This window comes from Macrobrachium nipponense, chromosome 46 (assembly GCF_015104395.2).
Source record: "Macrobrachium nipponense isolate FS-2020 chromosome 46, ASM1510439v2, whole genome shotgun sequence".
Taxonomy (NCBI): domain Eukaryota; kingdom Metazoa; phylum Arthropoda; class Malacostraca; order Decapoda; family Palaemonidae; genus Macrobrachium; species Macrobrachium nipponense.
Window position 1 is genome coordinate 31484402 of NC_061106.1, and position 22457 is coordinate 31506858.

Genomic DNA, 22457 nt, shown 5'->3' on the forward strand with positions numbered 1-22457 from the left:
TTAGGCAGCCTGGGAAGCGTCAACAGGTCCTGCCGAAGGGACGCCAGATCGGTGGGGAGCCCCCGTAACCCTCTTCGCGGCTTTCGACATGCCTCTCCCTGAGTCCTGGGAGTCCGACAGAGGTCCAGGCCTAGAGGCATTATGGGGCCGATCTGACGCCCCCTCCACAACACAAGGGGCACTACACTTCACAACACTGATTGGAGAGCGAGCACTTTTGTCTAAGATTACTTGATGTAATCCTCTAGCAGACACTTCTTCTAGGACCCGTAAGCCATACCACAGGGGTTAGTCAAAATAAATCCTACAGGAGGTTAGAAGGTTCATTATTTCTAACTTCTGTTTACTATGGAGGAAAACTCCTGATTCTAACACGCTCTAAAATGCGTACATGAATCCTACTTCTTCCGTAATCAGTCACACATTACACAATTACATTGATCTTTATGCAAAGAAAACATGTAAACGTTCATATACTACAAGCGAGTGTCTACCGAAAGTTCCGGTAGCCTCACCTTACCCCATGCAGACAACAAAGTCTGAAACTAGGCTAACTAGCTTCAGACATCATATGCAATGAAAAAATTTAACTTATGATAGCGTATGCCTAGCCACAAATCCAAGTCAATAATCGAAAGAATAATTAGGATACTTAAGCGGACTATGAAGTTTCAAAATCCTAGGTGGAGGTCTGTAAACAGTTGTTTACCGACCGGCGACAGAAAAAATATGAATAGAAAATGGGAATGGTTCCTGATATCCGCCTCCCAGCGGCGGGAATGGGTACTACCACCTGGCCGCCCACTGCGTGTGCCGCGAATTTTGAAATTCTGTCGGACTTCAGAGAATACAGCTATATATATATCTGTCAGGTAAGTTTCATGAACAAAACTGGTATTTACATACATAGTTACCTCAACAAGGCTGTCATTGTTATTAGCCAACTGTAAAGCCTGGATTCCTGTACAGATATGCCAAAATAATAAAGATTCACTTTTTGTTACCGTTAGATAAGTCCACCCCCTAATTTTGGCATGATTTTTGGGGGCTAAAGGGTCGACTTATACGCCGAAATATACGGTATTCAGCAATGGGACCAACGGCTTTATGTGACTTCCGAACCACATCGAGAGTGAACTTCTATCACCAGAAACACACATCTCTCACTCCTCAATGGAATGGTCGAGAATTGAACCCGCGACCACCGAGGTGGGACGCTAATACCATACCAACCACGCTGCTGAGGTGATATTTTTTTTTTCCATGATATGATGTACTGGTTTGCAGATTGCATTCATAATCACTGAGCACATACTAGTTCCAATTTCTAAACTACATTTATTTTCGTTGTACATATACTTGACTAAGGGCTGCTGCAAAAGAAGATAAATAAATCTTTAGTAAAACCTAAGTCACCCAACTGCTTAAGGCTTGTAAATGAAACAGAAAAAAGCCACCTGCAACAGCACAGCTGAAAAGCTAGGGCCATCAAAATTCACAAATAGCTTATTATAACTCAGGAAAAACTGACCATGGGCAGTGATTTGACCTGTAGAATGCTGAATAGGCCATTTATTGTTGCATAACAAATGTGCTTTTTGCAGCATACCATTAGGCCCCAGTGCTTTTGGCAATTTCTCAGAACATAGACATGTGATGTGATTTAATTAAATCATAGGTACTACTCTGCATTATGATATTGTTAGTATACAATAAAGTTTTGTACATACTTACCTGGCAGATATATACATAGCTTACGACTCTGACGTCACGACAGAAAATTTAAAACTCGCGGCACACGCTACAGGTAGGTCAGGTGATCTACCTTACCCGCCGCTGGGTGGCGGGTGTAAGAACCAATCCCCCTTTCCTGCCAGATTTTCTCTTCCACCTGTCTCCTGAGGGGAGGCTGGGAGGGCCATCAATCGTATATATCTGCCAGGTAAGTATGTACAAAACTTTATTGTATACTAACAATATCATTTTTGTACATGAACTTCCCTGCCAGATATATACATAGCTGATTGACACCCTTGGTGGAGGGAAAGAGACATTTAAGTCCAGAGAAAGGGGAGACAACATATGTTAAAGGAATAAAAATACCCTTGGTTCTTACCTGATTTAGGCAGAAGACTTCATAGTTACTGTCTACAAGTCTGCGTTGCCTCAAGAGTTACAGCGAGGGCGTGACCTACAGCTGAAAAACTCTTTGGGTCTACCAATGGGAACTGACTCCGCTTACTTGGTAGAATCCAGTTAGGGTCTTGTCAAAGGGGATCAACCCACTTAAATGACAGAGCCTGTCCACTACCAATGCAAGGAGCTTCAAGCACAAACCGATCACCTAACCAAAACACAAATGTTAGAACTACGAAAGAAGGAGGTGCCTCCTGCATCCTCCTTCCCACAACCAAAAAATACAATACAAATACAACAAGGGAAAAAATATCTAAAAAGGATATGCTTCAGCACCGAATCCGCCGATACGTACAGGCCTAACCCAAAGCACTTCTCATACGTAATTCTTACGTCTTTCAGGTAGTGGTTGGAGAAGACTGACTCACACCTCCAAAAAGTCGCTTTCATGAGGTTTTGTAAGGACATATTCTTCTTGAAAGCCAAAGACGTCGAGATGGCCCTTACCTCATGCGCCTTGACTTTCAGAAGACTATACTGATCCTGGTTACAAGATGCGTGGGCTTCTTTAATAAGGTTCCTAATAAAGAATGACAGGGCATTCTTTGATAAAGGCCTACTCGGGTCTCTTACAGAACACCAGAGGTTGTCTGAGTTAGCCCCAAGTCTTTTCTTCCTCTGGAGATAAAACTTTAGGCTCCTTACAGGGCAAAGAGTCCTCTCCTCTTCTACTCCAACTAGGGAGGATAAGCTTTTTATCTCGAAACTCCTGGGCCAAGGGGATGAGGGGTTTTCATTCTTGGCCAGAAAAGACGGGAGAAACGAACAAACAGCGGAGTCTCCTTGGAACCCCACATCTCCTTCCAGAGCTTGCAGTTCGCTGACTCTCTTAGCTGAAGCTAAAGCGCAGAGAAACAAGGTCTTCATAGAGAGGTCTCTGAAAGAGGCTGATTGGGGAGGTTCAAATCTCGAGGACCTCAGAAACGATAATACTACGTCCAGGTTCCAGCTTGGGGTTAAACAAGAGGTTCTTTTAGAAGTCTCAAACGACTTGATTAAATCATGCAGATCCTTATCTTCAGAGATGTTTAATCCCCTGTGTCTGAACACAGAAGATAGCATGCTCCTGTAGCCCTTTATCGTCGAGACTACCAGACAGCATTTTTCCCTCAGGAAAATAAGAAAGTCTGCTATTTGGGTCACAGAGGTACTGGAAGAGGAAACGTTCTGATTCCTGCACCAACGTCGAAAAACATCCCACTTCGACTGGTAGACCCTGGTGGTGGAAGGTCTACGTGCATTGGCAATTGCTCTTACAGACTTTGCCGAAAAGCCCTTAGCTCTGACCAGACTCTTGATAGTCTGAATCCAGTCAGACTGAGAGTGGGGAGGTTCTTGTGAAACCTGTCGAAGTGGAGCTGTTTGAGCAGATCGACTCTTAGTGGCAGGGATCTTGGAATATCTACCAACCCATTCCAGTACCTCTGTGAAAACAGTCCTTGGCGGGCCAGAACGGAGCAATCAAGGTCATCCTTGCTCCCTCCGATGCTGAGAATTTCCTTAGGGTTTCCCCCAGAATCTTGAAAGGAGGAAATGCATAAAGGTCTAAGTTCTTCCAGTCCATCAGGAACGCGTCTACCGTTACAGCTTTCAGGTCTGATATCGGGGAGCAGTACAGGTCTATCCTTGCGTTCCTGGATGTCGCAAAGAGGTCCAGATGAGGTCTGCCCCACGTCTTCCACAGCTCCTGGCATACGTCCGAGTGCAGAGTCCACTCTGAGGGAAGGAACTTTGATTTGTTTCTTCTGCTTAGCAGATCTGCTCTGATATTTCTTTCTCCCTGTACGAACCTGGTGAGGAGACTAATCTCCCTTTCCTCCGACCACAAAAGGAGCATTCTTGCTGTTTCATACAGGGAGAATGAGTGAGTCCCCCCCTGCTTCCAAATGTAAGCCAGGGCTGTGGTGTTGTCCGAGTTGATCTGAACCAAAGTCTTCTGGACGAGGGGCTCGTACACTTTGAGGGCCAACCAAATCGCCATCCGTTCTTTTTTGTTGATGTGCCAGGACACCTGTTCCCCCACCCAGGTGCCTGACACTTCTCTCGAGCCAAGTCGCTCCCCAACCTTTGTCCGACGCGTCTGCAAATAACACTAGGTTGGGGTTCTGCAAATGTAAGGAAATGCCTTCCTTGAAGAGAAGAGGGTCTGCCCACCAACGGAGATCCTCCTTTATCTCGTTCGAGATCTTGAAGATGAAATCTAGACCCTGAGATCTGCGGTTCCAGTTCCGATATAGAAAGAACTGGAGGGGTCTGAGGTGCAACCTCCCTAGAGAAACGAATTCCTCCAGCGAGGAGAATGTCGCCAACAGACTCATCCACTCCCTTGCTGTGCATACATCTTTCTCTAGAAAGGTTGCGACCTTCTCCGAACCACGGGCTATCCTTTCTGGGGATGGATACGCACGAAAAACCTGAGAAACCATCCGAATCCCCAGACAGATACGATCTTGGCTGGGGATTAACTGTGATTTCTCGAAGTTTATCAACAAACCCAGAGAACTTGCTAAGGTCAACGTATGAGAAGGTCCTCCAGACATTTCTCCTTCGATTTGGCTCTGATCAGCCAATCGTCCAAGTATAGGGACACCCTCACTCCTTCAAGATGTAGCCATTGTGCTACATTCTTCATTAGCCCTGTGAATACTTGGGGGGCTGTGGATAGGCCGAAGCACAAAGCCCTGAACTGGAAAATTTTCCCTTTCCACATGAATCTTAGGAACTTGCGCGAAGAAGGATGGATCGGCACGTGAAAGTAAGCGTCCTGAAGGTCCAGTGGACACCATCCGTCCCCGGACGAAGGGCCACTAATACTGAAGAAGTTGTCTTCATTGCGAACTTCTCTTCTTCACAAAGACGTTCAGGGCGCTTACGTCCAGAACCGGTCTCCATCCTCCTGAGGTCTTGGGAACAAGGAAAAGCCGGTTGTAGAAACCCGCGGAAAGAGGGTCCTTCACCATCTCTATCGCTTCCTTCTCCAGCATGAGCTCTACTGGTAGAGCAAGGGCTTGATTCATGTGAGGGTCTTTGTACCTGGCCACCAACTCCCTTGGTGTAGTGGTCAAGGGTGGTCTCGAGACGAAGGGAATGAGGTAGCCTTTCTTGACTATAGCGAGGGACCAGTGTCCGCCCCTTCTGTGCCCAGACATCTGCCAAAACTCAGCAGTCCGGCACTACTGTAGTCTGGAGGACACGGGTACTATTTTTTCGATCTGATCGATCGAGAGAAGGTCCTTCCTCTTCTAGGAGGTCTTGTTCCTCTGGAGGAAGAAGTGCGGGAAGAAGGGCCTCCTCAAAAGGGCTCTTGCTTGCTCGACGTTTCCTTCTTCATCTTAGGCTGAAAAGAAGCCTTAGGAATTCTTGCTGATCGAGCCAACATATCCTGCGTCGCCTTTGATGAAAGAGCGCTGGAAATATCATTAATAATCTTCTTAGGGAAGAGTTGCGGGGAAAGATGCGCGTATAACAGAGAAGCTCTCTGCGCATGAGACACAGCCTTGGTTAAAAAGGAGCAGAATACTGCCCTTTTCTTTACAACTCCAGCTCCAAAAAGCGAAGCTATCTCTCCAGACCCATCTCTCACTGCCTTGTCCATGCAAGACAGGACTGAATGAAGATCCTCCGGCGAAAGAGACTCTTGATCCTGTGTCTTCTTTGCCAAGACTCCGAGTGTCCAGTCGAGGAAGTTAAAACACTTCTAGGACCCGGAACATTCCCTTCAGAAGGTGGTCTAGTTCGCTCATTCCCCACGTCGTCTTCGCAGAATTAAGAGCCGAGCGACGCGTGGAATCCACCAACGAAGAGAAGTCCGAGTCTGCCGAAGAGGGAAGAGTCAGACCCAAAGGCTCCCCTGACTCATACCAGAATCCCATTTTTCCCGTAAGCTTGGAAGGTGGGAAAGAAAAGATGGTCTTCCCCTTCTCCTCCTTAGAGACCAGCCAATCATCAAAGCTCTTAAGCGCCTTCTTCATCGAAACCGTAGGTTTCATCTTGACAACCGACGACGTCTTCATAGTCTCCGCCGTAGAAAATAATGAAGGAGGAGACGGAGGAGCAACAGCCGAAAGGGAATCCCCAAATTCTTGTAAGAGGAGGTCGGTAAGTCTCTTGTAAGAGGAAACCGAAGAATCCCTTGACAACTCTTCCTCGGAAGCACCATGTCCCTCTTCCGAAGAATGACGTTTGGAAGATCGGCTGCCTGGAGGGAGCTTTTCCTGGGAGAGCGCCTACTAGGAGAGCGCCTACTAAGGGAGCGCCTACTAGAGGAGGCACGCCTGTCCATATCCATGTCCGAGTCAACTGAAGAGCGCCTATCAGGCTCCTTGCGCCTGCTAGGCTCTAGGCGCCTGTCAGTCTCTATGCGCCTGCCAGGCTCCTTGAGATCTCCTGGTTCTTTTATGATCAATCTCCGGCTCTTCCGAGAAGGATTCGGGGCTGGAAGGAAGGGCGCAAGGTTCCTTCCAAGTTCTCTTGAGAGGGCGAGAGGACTCCGAGGCGCTCCATCTACGCTTAGGAGAAGGCGACGAAGAAGACGAGAAGCACTGGTGCAACACCTCCTTCTTGGTTCGATCCAAGGCAGCCTGGGAACGAGCAACAGGATCTGCCGAGGGGACGCCTGACCGGTGGGGGTTCTCCCTAACCTTCCTGCAGCTTTCGACTTTCCTCCTCCACTGGGTCTGGGAGTCTGGAAGAGGTCTAGGCCTGGAAGCGTTAGTGAGCCGGTCAGACGCACCCTCCACTGCACTAGGGGCACTGCACTGTTCACTGGCACTGTCACTCTTACCTTTATGAGAGCGTATTTTGCTCTCATTGCTCCTTACCGTGTCTCTCAAAGAAGCCATCTCAGAACACGAATCTTCAGGTTCAAAGCTGGGAGCAGGGGCTGAAACGGGAGAAGGAACTACGTCTACGATAGGATTCTCAACATCAAGTTCGCTAACTCGCGATCTACTCGAGCTCCTAGAGGAAGCCTTACGAGCCCTATCCTTCTCTAACTTCCTAAAGTAGGAAGAAAGAGACTTCCATTCGTCCTCATCCAACCTTTCACACTCTTTACAGGAGTTAATGAAAGAACATTCATTCCCTCTACAACTCATACACACACTGTGAGGATCTACAGAAGCTTTAGGAAGCCTCACCTTACATTCACTCATCGAACATACTCTAAACATTGAAGATTTCTTAATCTCAGTCTCAGCCCTTATAAGAAAAAACCAAAGAACAATCCAAAAAACGATCGAAAATAGCGTATGCCAAGCCAACGGACAAAGGGTACTTCACCAAAAGAGTCAATCCAAAAATCGTCGGCAACGAGAATAAATCCACTATCGAGAGGACTTAACAACAGGTGCTGTCAAGCCGGACGACAGAGAAAATCTGGCAGGAAAGGGGGATTGGTTCTTACAGCCGCCACCCAGCGGCGGATAAGGTAGATCACCTGACCTACCTGTAGCGTGTGCCGCGAGTTTTAAATTTTCTGTCGTGACATCAGAGTCGTAAGCTATGTATATATCTGGCAGGGAAGTTCATGTACAAAAATAAGACATTAACTGCCAATGGAGACTGAAATTTCCAATAAACACAAAATGATAGGATAATTTCTATTCCATGATCATGGATTTCTTCATGCTTTGGAAAAGCCATAATGAAAATTATTCCAACTAACATTTGCAATTACCATCATATTGCCCTAAAAAGACTTAATCACTCACACGAAAATGAGATCTTCATATAAAAATATGTTTACACTGCTTCCACATTTTGCAGAGACAAAATCCTATGTTCATGGAGTGATGTACAGCCAAAATAAATATTACTTTATATTAAGCCAAGACATAAAATGACAAGAAAAACTTAACCCTTAAGAGAGAGGGTAAAGATATATACCACTGGCTTACGCAGATCCCCTCTGGACGTATTTTACGTCGACTTACAAGTTTTTTTTAAAATTCGTGGAAAAATACTTATAGGCCTACCAGCCTAAAACTTTTGAATCACGCGCCTTGGGGGATGCTGGGAGTTCACAGATCAAGGTGTTGTTTTGTTTACAATAGTTACGCAGGCGCGCAAGCGCGAATTTCTTTCTTGCCGCACTAAAAAGTATCTGTGACACATCTCGGAAATTATTTCGTCACTTTGACATAATTTTTTGTATCAATTGTAAATTAGCCGTTACATGAAGTATTATATATGAAAATGTGCGCATTTTTATGTAAAATACAACAATAAAATACTCATGATTGTAGCTTTCATCAGTTTTGAGATATTTTCATATAAATAACGATAATTGCCAAAATTTCAACCTTCGGTCAACTTTGACTCTACCGAAATGGTAAAAAAACGCAATTGTAAGCTAAAAAGCTTATATTCTAGTAATATTCAAATCATTTGTTTACCTTCATTTTGCAACAAATTGGAGTCTCTAGCACAATATTTCGATTTATGGTGAATTTATGAAAAAAATAACCATTTTCTTTACGTCCGCAAGCGGTAACTCTTCCGAAAAAATCATACGTGCGATTGTGGTAATGTTTGCACCATTTTAAATTAACCGTTACATAAAATTTTATATATGAAAATGTGCGCAATTTCATGTAGAATACAACAATAAATAATTGAAGGTTGTAGCTTTTCTCATTTTTGAAATATTTGCATATAAATCACGATAAATAGAAAAAAAACACCACGTTCGGTGGTCAACTTTGACTACCGAAAATGGTCGAAAAAATGCAATTGTAAGCTAAAACTCTTACAGTCTAGTAATATTCAGTCATTTATCTTCATCTTGAAACAAATTCAAAGTCTCTAGCAAAATATTTTAGATTTATGGTGAATTAAAAAAAAAAATCTTTCCTTCCCTCCGCTCGCGGATTCTCCGCCACAAATCTCCGAAATACGTACGTCCCATTCTCGGAATATTTTGCTCCGTTTTATATTAGGCATTTCATAGTTTTATATATGAAAATGTGCACAATTTAATGTAGAATAAAGCGAAAAATATTTGAAGGTTGTAGCTTTTCTTATTTCCGAAATAATTGCATATAAAAATATATATATAAAAAAATTCGACATTTGTTCAACTTTAACTCGTCAGATATGGTCGAAAATGACAATTTGTCGAAAATTGCATTTTCCTAACTATACAAACCTGAGGTCCTTTAACAATAGGAAGTAGCTAGCGGCAGCTGGAACGGTCGTAAGCTTCGAACAAGGGAAGGGGAAACGGTAGTTAACTGCTTGTCCGATCGTCGCGCGGCTGGGAGGTAAACAAATCACTTTTGCTTTTGGCCCATGCAAAATACGCAGAGTGAGGGGTGGCATGAGAGGGACTATATGTAAAGGACCTCAGGTTTGTATAGTTAGGAAAAATGCAATTTTCGACAAATTGTCATTTGTTCCGATACGTAACAAACTCGGTCCTTTAACAATAGGAAGACTCACTTCTTGGTGGGAGGAATCTGAGTCTTTTGATGAACAGACTGGTGTTCGTCCATCCCTGGAATGCCTCCCTGGTCGTAAGAGCGAGGGAGGGATCCAAGCCTCTGTCCGATTGATCGGGGTGTGCACCGCAGGATCAATGGTCAGACCTCTGGGCCGAGTACTAAGAGAGAGGCAAGCGTATCTCTTCGTACCAGCAAGCACGAACTTGTTCCTGTTTGCAAGAGGCAACATAAAGTATGGGTTGTCTCAAGCTGGCATCCACTTCCTCCCCCTTCCCCCGTTGGAGGAAGTGGTGGATATACGCTCCTATCCCTAGTGAAATGGGATAGGATGGGCTCTGTTAAGTAGCTCACCTGCATCTTGTCCTTATCCAGCAGGGTGACGACCGTGTCCCTCTAACCACAGGTAGAGGGAAGAAAAAGATGGGAAGAGGAGCCAGTCACACTCTCATTCACCATCCATTCTTACGGTCACACCAGGACTCGATGCTGTTCAGCCGCGAGGGTCTGGGTTCGCTACACAACGTGTTGAGCAGCCACCAACCCGGTCCCAAGGGAAAAAGATCCAAGACCTGTGGGCAATATCCCGAAGGTAGAAGGAAGGGCATGTGGTCTGGTTGGACCAGACCCCTGCCTTCAGTACCTGCGCCAAGGAGAAGTTCTTGCGGACAAGGCAGCATCTCCTTCGCATCGAAGGCGGTGAAGTCCATTAGGGAGGGGATTGTGAACGACTCGAACCAATCGTCAGGGACCGAAGGGTTCTGAGTCTTCGCTACGAAGTTCGGTACGAAATCGAGCGTCACGGATCCCCATCACCCCTGGATGCTTGACTTCGCAGGAGAAGTCATGCAGTTCCTCAGAGGAAAAGAAGGAAATAGTCGCATGACCTATCCCTCTTCTTCTACTTCGGTTGGGATGTCCCAGTACCCATACTGGTCTGTCCGTTAGCAACGAAGTCTCTCGCATCCTCCTATCCCCATGCAGCGAAGTTCTCGGTAGTTGGATAGGACACCGACACTCCATGGTGGGTGTCAATGGTATGGGTACTGTGACAAGCTATTAAACGAAGTAATGATTGCTCTGTAACAACCGAACTAAGTCAACAGCGTAGTTCGTAACTGACTCGGCCGTTCTGACAGCTGCCGACTGACTGCGTTCGGTAGGAGGCAAGTTGTCAAAGCATCCGAGTAAGTCACGTGACCTTCGCCTTTAAAGGGTTATGCCGAGAGACCAAACAAATAATGTATTTGTTTGTCACCAATGCCGGACAGCGAGGTGATGATTCTCTTAAGGCATGTGCCCAACAGGCGAAAGTCAATTGCCTTCTAGAGACCGAGGTCCCTGAAGGTAAAAACTCTCATGGTTGTTGATCTCAGCTAAGGAGAAACAACACTATGTACCGTTGAAGACGAAGGTAGATATTGAATGCAACCTACGTCTTCACAGATGAATCGAGAGAAGGATTCTCAAGATTCATAACCTGTGCTTACAAATGACTGAAAACGCTAACCGCTATTTCATTTTGCTGTCCGGTGAGAAGTCGTAGTTGCAATGAAAGCGGGGCGTTCTTCAGTAATGAAAACACAGGGGAAAGCCGCCTTGAAGAACTGCTTCTCATGGGCTGAACATTTGGAAGTAGAGCTATCAGGTCGGAGAGTTGGCAATGTCTTCTGACACATCTCGTAATTCGGGTTGAACAATGAACAATTGTATACCTACGAATAAACGAGATATTTTGAAGACAAACTCAGATGTCTGCAAAATCATTCGCATTATCGCAGTGCGATGCAGCGGGAGACTTGTACAGACTTCTGTTACCGTGCGGTAAACAGAAGATGAAAGAGTCCAAGAGATATCTCTGTTGAAAATTCTCGCAATGTCGAAGGCGATGGAATCTAGCGTCACAGCAGTAGATGGGTCCTTCATTATTGCAGAGAATCCCCGTTAATCAGAGACCTAAGTCCATGATTGTTGGGCAGAGATACGGTTCGGTAGTCAATCAAAGCAGGGCAGAGAGACATACATGACCGTGCATATCGGAGGCCCAGCTGATACTGAGCTGCTATCAGGCAGTTCAATACGCAGTAGTTGAGCCTGAGCTCTCGCTGACGCTCGTCATCCTGAGTTGCCAGGTAATCCATTATTCCACGAAGGAATGCGTTTGGCTAGAACTACCGAGCATAAAAGATATGCCTCGAGCAATTATATTTAGGCGAAACGAATTTCGGTAAATATAACAGTTGAAATGGTGTTGTCGTGACAAAACCATAAGTATCTAAAATTGAAACTGAAAACTCCTGGGAGGTTGCAGGCAACCCCGAGTTGCAGTTCAATTAGAATACTTCTCTTATAAGTCGCAATCCGTAGTTTCACTAGGATATGCGCCTACCCCTCGACAATTCAACTGCTTAGTAGAATCATGTCGCGAGGTTAATATACGTAGTATATTTGTAGGATTCTGAACAACGATCTCCATCCTAAATTCTTTCCTTCAAGAAAACAAAATAAGGATTGGAGATCGACCACCTTCGATCTCTATCAAAGAGAGTGAAGGAGAAGTCTTCCTCGAAGGAAAGCTTTTTTCAATGGTGAACGAATACTAAGACGATAGTTCAAAGCCAAACTGGATATTCCCGTCTGATCTTCTCTAGTCCAAGTTGGTCGCCTACTGTGAGATAGTTTTCTTTTTCTTTAAGCAGCAGTCTTCTTCCAATGCTAGAAATTCCAGGAATTCGAGCATAGGCGAGGTTTTCCCGGATGATCGTGTATATCGGGGATTCTTCAGTCTCGCTCACTTTGGACCGTGGGTCTCGCCTTAAGTATTGGAGATCGTAAAACTCGAACACTGAATGCGTTTAGAAATTCCGTAGAATTCTAAGCAGTCTGCGAAACCCCCACCGAATTCGCCAAACGATATCGGCTGGTGGTCCTCTCGATTCCCGTAGGAAGAAATCGAGAATGGGGCAGGATTTTCCTCCTCAACGACCGGGGGCTTTCGTCAGGTAGGACCCGAAAGGTCCCCCCGGTAGCGCAGTCCCGAACGTGGGATCCTACAGAGAAATCTCTGTAGGATCCCTCCCCTTTCCCTCGTAACCGTAAGGAGAGAGGGAATGGGGGAGGAATTGGATACTCGCTCGCCTTCCCAGTGGAACTAGCAGTTGGAGAAGAGTAGGAACAGAGTCTGGGAAAACGTATCGTCAGGAGAAAACGTTTTCCCGCGGAGGGTTACGAACTCTCACTGTAGGTAAGGGTCTGCCGCCACTGTGAACGTCGTCTGGGTGGGGCTGATCGACACCTGACAGGAGAGAGCCGATACCGTCCTCCGGAACTCATTCCAGTCCTCGTCGAGGTCGAAAACCTCTCAGGAGGACCGAAGGAGTATTCAAATACGGTGTCCGAAGACACGTAGAAACGCTGCTGTCAGCAGTAGAGGAGGTGGAAGTAGCTTGATCGACCGGCCAGAACTGAGAGAGCCTTCTTGTCCGGAGACGAGAGACTCTGGTTCGAGACAGAATCGGCAAGTTCCGATCGCGGCAGACCCACCGTCGGTTTGGGTTCCCTCTCGGGCCCCAAAACGACTCGAGCAGAGACGTGGGCTCTGCTGGTGGGAGCGGCAATCCTTCCGCAAGGTCATTATGCTGACGAATCAGCTTAATGACTTCTGCAAATTCCTCTGTATCTCGGGAGTAACCGTGTCTTGCGGAGTAGGACCGTCCAGTCCCTCCAACAAGAACAGATCCCGAGATACTCCTCCTTCAGAAGGAGGAACAGCGGCAGATGCCCTGACGGTCGCCTTCAGCTACTTGCGCGTATGTCCTGGTCGGTCCTGGAACCGTGCCTGGTCCATACGGCGTCATAGCTGGGCTCACCGAGCGGCGCACCTCTCGTGATCGCTCCTCGGTACACCTCGCTCCTCCCGGTATAGCCCGAGGAGGTTGAAGGTACGGGAGAGGCAGACCTGACGCTCCCCCTCGCTCGCTGGCAGGACCCAGCGTGCGTGGAGGGCTGCTGCTGATCGTCAACCCGCGGTGACGGTCGAGCAGCAAGCCTAGCCTTACCGCTCGCCTGGGGCGATTGGCTCGGCTGAGAACGTCGAGACCGATCTCTAGCGTCAGGCGAGCTGCCGCTGGTCACCGTCTCCCTCCGCCCGGTCCCATCGGGAGCGGCGGACGGGTGACCTGCTAGGCTCTCTGTCGCGTCGAGACCGGCCACGTCCTCTCGGCGCGTCGAGTCGCTGGTACCAGCCGTGGCTGGTACCGGGCGGCCGCGGGGGACTCCTTCCTCGCCTCAACCCCCCTGGCTGGTCAGCGACCGTCACGTCAGCCCGAGCAGCCAGTTGATCGCTGCGAGAGCGTCCACTGGCCTGGCGAGAGTCGTGTGCACGACTCTCGCCAGTCTTCTGCTCCGCGCCGCTGTCTTGACGGCGAGCGAGCTCGGGCGTCAAAACTTTGGCTGGACGGTCTTCTTTGGAAGAGCGTCCACATCGGTGCTTCTCGCGAACGAGAAGCGGCCGAGACGGAACCTGGTTTAGCGGCAGAACCGCTAGCACCAGGTGAGGACGCACCAGCCGAGGCTGGTGCACCTCTGGTCCCCGTCGACTATTCTTCTTTGCAGAAGAAGCGACGGGCCCCGTTCCCGAAGGAACAGGAGGACCAGCAGAAGAGCTCCCCAGCTCGCCTGAGCGAGCCGCCGGGCCCTTAGAAGATCCCGAAGGAGTCTTCTTAGGGGGGGAGGAGGCAACCTTCTTCTTCTTTTTCGGCTGTTTGGCCTTAGAAGTCGAAGGGGAAGGAGAGGCAGCAGACGAGACGAAGAAGACGACGACGACACCTTCCTTCTTCTTCTCTTCTTCTTCGCCAGGCTCCGCAGGACAGACGTCAGGTCTTCCATCCAGGAGGGAGCCGGGGCAGTTGCCGAAGCAACAGGGCCGACTGCACCTGTCCGGAAAGACCTGAGACTGTGACAGCACCACCAACAGCAGGAACAACAGGAACAGGTCCAGGAACAGCAGGAACATCTGAAAGTGAATGAGCAGCAGGCACCTGATCTGAAAGGGAATGAGCGGCTGGGACAGCAACAGGTACGGGCAGGCACGGCAGGTACCACAGGGAGAGCCAGGCGTCCTGTCGGCAGCTACCGTCATCCTCGGCACTGGCGGCAGGTCCAGGGGGTATCTTTGGGCAGCGGAAGTCCGGGTCGGCAAATACAAAGAACCCAGGTGGCGGTGGCACCGTCCTCTTTGGCACGGCAGGAATTGGTTTCTGGATTGCAGCCGTGGGTGTTACCGACATGACTTGTGTGGTGTACACCAGGTGCGGTGGCATCTCATATGCTGGTGTCGAGATTGTGGTTTTTTGTAGTGGTTACCGTACCATGAGTGACCACTGCCGACCCCCAGCCAACCGCTGAATCAACCCCTGTATGCTCGGCACTCCCTGCAGTCCCAGCGACTCCCACACCTGTCCCAGGTCGTCCTTCGCTGATGGCACACCTGCGGAAGCAACAGTCGGGTTAGTTAGAGGGGCTTCCTCGCGCCTGGGGGGAGAAGAACCCCACCCAGAGCGGACGGAAGACCCGAGTACAACTGGACGTCCGGGTAGCGGGCGCCCTCCTCCACACTCGACGGATCGAGAGAGGAGAAGGACTCCGCTACCCCCCCCGCAGGGGAAGGCGCGAAACGTGGGGGCTGGCCGGGGGGCAGGAAAGAGGACGAATTGTCCGTTACCAAAGGAGTCACTGGACTTTCCGATGACTTCTTGTGCCCTCGTCAGCACCACTGCGCCGTCGGTACCAATGCATAACACGTTACACAGGGCTCGTTGCGGGAGCACTCTCGCCCCCGACAACGAGTACAAACCTCGTGAGGATCTACATCTACATCCAAGGTCGTCTCCCACGGATGTAGCACCTGCGGTAACATAGATAGATTAGTAAGAGGGGTTACCTCACGCACGGGGGGAAGACATGCCCACCCGAACGCAAGGAAGAACCCCAAATACAAAATACAATGAAGAAGCTGAGGGCGGGGGGCAGGAAGGAAGACGAAGAATCGGGATACCAAGGGAGTCGCGGGAGAGCTTTCCGACGACTTCCCGGCAGACCTTCGCTTCCCCCTACCCCCCCGCACAGCAGTGAAAAGTAATATGAAAATGAAACGAATACTGCCCTTGCGATTCACTTCATAGAACTTAAAGGAGAAAAGATCAATTCCCGGGTAAGAACGGAAACTTGATCCAATAATATGATGCTATCATAAAAATATATATGAAAATGAAACAGAATACTGCACTTGCGATTTCATTTCACATAAAAAAAAATCGTAAGGATCAATTCCCGGGTAAGAACGAAAATTGATCCAAATTAAATTTCATGCAATAAATAAATGAAAATGAAAAGAATATTGCAATTGCGAATCCACTTTCATTGCATTCTATTATACAAAATTAAAAGGCTCGTGCCGAGCGCAATCACACTCTCGGTAACGAACGCACAGGGCAAAAATATAATGAAAAGAGTACTTACATTTTTCAATTACACACTTTCGCCCAAATACATGACTCGGCGCGAGCGCGCCCCCCGCCCTCGGCACCGAGACCATAATTCAAGGGTTCAATTCATGAAAAGAGAGGAAATCGCCGCATCTACGGCGATAACTCCATGTTGGTTCATAATTAAGTAATGAAAATGAAAACAGTGTACTTACAGTTTCATTTTCAAGTCAAACAAACCATTAGTAGAAAACACAATATAAACAAAGCATAGTACGACGATGAAGCGGGCAGAGAGCGATGACGAACACGTCTCTTCACACCCGCGGCCGAAAGCAAAAGTGATTTGTGTTTACCTCCCAGTCGCTGCGGCGCGCGACGATCGGACAAGCAGTTAACTACCGTTCTCCCCTTGTTCGAAGCTTACGACCGTTCCAGCTGCCACTAGCTTACTTCCTATTGTTAAAGGACCGAGGGTTTGTATTACGTATCGGAACAACTGCAATTGTAAGCTAATACTCTTTACAGTATAGTAAATATTGAATAATTTTTCTTCATTTTGAAAGAAATTGGAAGTCTCTAGGACAATATTTAGATATATGGTGAATTTTTGAAAAAATATTTGTTTATGTGCGCGCGTTACGAATTCATGCATTATTTTGTGATAATATTTTCTCTGTGTTGCTTTTATCGTTTTACAATGTGTTATATACCAAAATGATCACAATTTAGTATACATTACAACGAAAAAAAAAGTAACTTGTTACCTTCAACCTTTTGCGCACAGCGCGATTTGAATACAATTATATATGAAATTTCGTTTTTGCGCTATCATATATCGCATTATTTATATATGATAATGATAATGTTTTTTCATTTCTGATGGTTGCATACTAAACTTCAGGCACTGACAAAAAAAGGAGCCAAAAATGAAAAAATGAACTCTTAATCTTGAAAACTTAGCGCGCTGTGATTTTTTGAAAAAAATATTTTTTCCGCTTCTGCGCTCACTCCGAAACCCCTCCGGCACATGGGAGACAATTTTTTATTTACATCCCCCGGGCAAACTTTAGTTGGCCAAATTAAAAAAAAAAAACACATAATGGAAAGAGGAAGATATGCAAATGCACATGGTATAAGAGTAAAAATTCTAAAAAATTTTCTGTATCTTCTAGCGAAGTTGAAAGTGACTATTATTGCTCATATGAGTTAGCCCGTCCATCGCTCAAAAACTGCTATAGATCATCATATGAGCATACCCGTCCATTAAGGGTTAAAACAAATTCAAGTTATGACAAATTAAATTTTCAATTATAACCAAATCATTTTAACATTAAACAGCACATGCAATAGAAATACACTGCAAAAAACATACTGTACCTTAAAGAAATTAGTTTTATTATTTGCATTTACGGATGGGATATCATCATCAAACTCTGGATCTACAGAATCATAAGAACGACGCTTTATTGGATCTCCTAAAATCTCATAAGCTTTAGTAATGCAGGTAAAATAATCGTCATCAACCCTAACTTCCTCACCAGCTCCTCTTCTCTTATCTGGATGATGTCTAAGAACCATCATTCGATCTAAAAAAAAAAAATAATAATACAGAATCAGAATACATACAACAGGGGTTCTGTCTTTCTCTTTACTATTTCCAGATTCACATCATCTTACTTATTTCAGAATATAACACTTCTTTCAAGATGAAAGATACTAACTCTCTTTCCCTATTCATATTTCCATTTCTTTACTCACACAGTATTCATCTTCATAGATTATTAATGATTATATCCCTTCATGAATGTACCATGATAGCCAAATTATAATACAGCATTCTGTAAAACTTACATGAATTCCACAATGCACAAGTTGACTATAATTACAAACTTGATGCTGTAATCCAAAATATTATGTATTTGTAAACACAATGGCCTCCAAAATGAGACCGAAAACTTTTGAATTTCAACATATATTGTGTCTGGCAATGTATTCAAATAAAGTGCTAGTATTTATAAACAACAATTTCATTAAAACACTACAAAATACTTTAATAATAACTACAGACAAACCTTGGTACATGAAAAAAACAGTACTCTTCTTGGTTTGAAAAATGAAGTTTTTATTGTAAAACTAATATTGTAATACCTACCTGAACACCTGAACTAGCCCTGGTCACTTACCAGCCCGAACCATCATTTATTAAAAATTTACCAAATCTTTGGTTAAAATAAACGATCAGTGTTGCCAATCTCCTGGCAAACACCCTCGTTACCTAGTTACCAGCCCACTGCCCTCTCACGTCAATCATAACTCAATAACTCTGTATGAGAGGGGAGGAGGGTGGGAATCATTCAGGTGTTCAGGTAGGTATTAACTCTGTATGAGAGGGGAGGAGGGTGGGAATCATTCAGGTGTTCAGGTAGGTATTACAATATTAGTTTTTACAATAAAAACTTCATATTGCAATACACCCCCTGAACACCTGAACTAGCCCGATTAACAACATTAATTTGGAGGTGGGGAATCAAATCTGCCCGGCCCTCCACTGTACCAGTTGTCAGTCAATATAATTGAGTACGCGAGTCAGTCTCAAGTTCATTTGTCACTCGTCCAAACTAATCTCCCATGTGTGGCCTTCTAGGCCTCCCATATGTGGAGGGAAAAACTCCCTGCACCTCTACCCTAAGGTCAAAACTCATTGAGTGCGGGAGGGATACAAACCTGTTTCCTCTCAGCTGGCTATGTGCCTCACCTGAGTAGAGGAAAAACTGAAGACCTCCCATGTGGCTTGCTCATGTATGGATCTGAAGACCCATGTATCGGCCTTATGGTAATGGAGGGAATCGAAGACTCCATGTGGCTCTCGGCCTCTCATGTATGGAGGGAATCTGAAGACCTCCCATGTGGCCTTTGGCCTCTCATGTACGGGAGGAGACAACCATGCCATCGGTGCGTCTGCGACGGTGTCGTCGATCGTAGTGTGTCCTCTCTTGTAAAGTGTTTGTACCTGCCTGTCTGTTACTCTGCTGGTTGGCACTTGGAAGAAATCCCTCAGATAGACCCAGACATGTTCTTTCCTATCTGTCCTAATACTTAAAATCCCTCGTGATATATATCATGAATACCTTATACATATTCCTAATATTCGCTCCCTACTCTAATACTAACTCAGGCAGCAAGAGGTGTTGGGTTTAAAAATAGAATTTAGGCCAAAGGCTGAGTATTGGGAGCCTATGAGGTCAGTCAGCGCTGAAGGGAAATTGACAAAGTTTGAAAAGGTGTGACAGGAAGAAAAACTCTGTTGCACAATGAGTCCAGTGTTAGGAGAGCGTGGAAAATAGATGAGAGAATATGAAATCACAAAAGTAAAAGAGAGAGAGAGAGAGAGAGAGAGAGAGAGAGCAGAGAGAGAGAGAGAGAGAGAGAGAGAGAGAGAGAGAAAATACAAATCGTCTAATGAGAGAGAATATAAATCAGGGAAGAGAGAGAGAGAGAGAGAGAGAGAGAGAGAGAGAGAGAGAGAGAGAGAGAGAGAGAGAGAATTACAATCGTCTAACATCTCCACTTCCGTAAAATGCACACCTCTTCTAATTAAAAGGGTATTATCTTAACGATAATATACCCGTATAACTCCGTACAGCTATGAACAACCGAACGAGAACTTGTTGCTAATGCGATCGACTCCTATAACAACATCACTTATTGCATTGATCAGCGTGACAGTAATCGAATCCGACAGCAACATCCGTTTATTGTATTCATCCGCGTGCGACGGTAATTACTGTATTCATGTTATAAATGCAGCTGAAGCTAATAAGGCAAAATTACGTGCATCAGCAACCTGGACAGAAGTCCCGAGCTTTTGTATGAATTCAAACGCAGCCGTGTAAAAGAAACTAATAGCATGAAAGAGCTCATTACCGTTGTTTTCACACAGACAAAGGATTAATAAAGTATATAAAGTGTAAGTTCGTAAAACCTATGAAAACGAGTGAAAAACGCAACGGAATCGGAATTAATTAACGCCATCTAACCCGAGGGAGGGAAAAAACTAGCTTCCAATGAGACGTATCAGTCAAATTTTGGTCTTAAATTACATCGTAAGACTTGAACAGTATGACTTCGTTCCATAAGTTAAGTATCCAGATATTCATTAATATGCTAACTAGGGACAAAAACATTAGCCGAGACCAAGTGATATGGTTGAATCTGGAGCCAAGAAAAAAAAAAAAAAAAAAAAAAAAAAAAAAAAAAAAAAAAAAAAACAAGGGAAAAAAAAAAAAAAAAAAAAAAAAAAAAAAAAAAAAAAAAAACAGACTAGGGCCGGCATTCCTTGTCTGTCTAAGCCAAACCTCCTTACAATAGTGCTGTTTGACAACAGCTAGTGTAATTGTAATTTAATTGAAAAGTAATAAATAATATTGAAAGGTAATTAAATTACTTTATTAGGCCTAATACTAATTTCAGTTGTCATTGTAATTTGATAATATGACTAATAATTTGTAACTGTAATTGACATAAGCGCAATGTAATTACTGACGGCAATAGTCTGTTAAACGTATGAAGACGTCATACATACGAATTTCTTATATCTGACATCTGATTATATGTCAGATAGATACCATCATTAACTATGTTTAAATGTCAACATAGTTGAAAACACGTCTCCTTCAAGAAGTTTGCATAAACTTGGCATAAGTGAGTGTTTGTTACGTTAGTCTTTTTATTTTAGGCAACCAGGAGAAAATGAGATGGATACGGCGACGCAAACCCGTATTCGTCATCCGCTGATTCCAGCGTGAATGACTGCCAAGTTAGTGTTTATACTACGCTAATATGATGATACATATAACACAATTATAATGCTTTAGTCGGACAGAATCCGATCTAAATTCTGTTCGATTACATTCATATTAATTATCCTCAGATCGGATTCTCGTTCGTTTTCAATTACACCTGTACTGAATTATCCGAAGTCAGAATGCCTTGAGCCTACAGCGTTAGCCAATATAAAAATAACTACCGATATGTTGTACAGCGAATACTTTAGGCTAGGCTACTGAATATGCATACGATATATCATCGTGAACACTAGGCTAACCGTAGTTAATTTTATTCGATTTCTCTCCATACTGAATATCGTAAGTCAATATGCATTGAACGGAGAATTATAATGCTTTAGGTCGGACAGAATCCGATCTAAATTCTGTTCGATTACATTCATATTAATTATCCTCAGATCGGATTCTCGTTTCGTTTTCAATTACACCTGTACTGAATTATCCGAAGTCAGAATGCCTTGAGCCTACAGCGTTAGCCAATATAAAAATAACTCCCGATATGTTGTACAGGCGAATACTTTAGGCTAGGCTACTGAATATGCATACGATATATCATCGTGAACACTAGGCTAACCGTAGTTAATTTTATTCGATTTCTCTCCCATACTGAATATCGTAAGTCAATATGTCAGTGAACGGAGAATTAGTTGATATTAACATTTATCGTATCGTATAAGTTAGAAGGAAAGTAACCTTAAGACGAAGGAGCATATCTGAAAGACACCATGGCCTAAAAGCTTCTGATGCAAGGAACTCGAAGCAGGAAAAAGCCTAAAGATGCTCTAAGGACACTGTGCCTCTATAAACTACTACTTTTAATAGAAACCGACCCGAAGAAGCCTGCACTCTCTTCCTAAACTAAACACTATGTAGCCTATTATCCCTACTCGTCTATATCTGACCTAAGTTTTTATCATCCTGAGAACTTACACATCGAGGGAAGGGGAATCTGCTGCCAACACTACCTGCTCTGCGCCAGGGGGGACGGCGGATCCTGCCCTGTGGGCTTGCGGATCCCCATAACCCCCAGCACCGGTTAGGGCTGGTTCTGGAACAGGCAGGGGAGCTGGAAAAGAACGATTAGTAATTTTCAGTATCCCTATTGCTCGATCTATCCTCACTTAATCTTGACATAAAATCGGTAACAGATGTCATACTCGATGTCAGCCTACTCTCAAGTCTCTTAAAGAGCACTGTCTCTAAATCTTTATCTTGATCTACGTTAGTCTCTTCCTGCCTGCACTTACTTCTTAATACGAGACCTTTCCTATGTTTGAGATACCCTAACATATGGTCCGAAGACCACTCCTGACATTCCAAACATCTGGTCTTTACATTATATTGAACTGGCCTACAATTTACGCATAAGGAATGACTATCGTGTCATAGGGTACTCATCCTTTTCTTGCATTGTTGGCAAAGACGATACGTTGTTGAAATACCGCTCGTCGTTTTCTCTGATGGTCGTGGCCGAGAATGCAGTAGTCGTT

At 45.1% G+C, this 22457-nt stretch overlaps 1 protein-coding gene across 1 annotated transcript in view; it reads right to left on the minus strand.

The window, feature by feature from the left end:
* The window catches only part of LOC135214871 (dnaJ homolog subfamily C member 2-like), an 89781-nt gene that overhangs the window by 36498 nt on the left and 30826 nt on the right, over nt 1-22457 (minus strand). The window contains exon 4 of the mRNA XM_064249291.1: nt 17501-17709. Coding sequence (XP_064105361.1) covers nt 17501-17709 — 209 coding nt within the window. The remainder of the gene's footprint in view (nt 1-17500; nt 17710-22457) is intronic.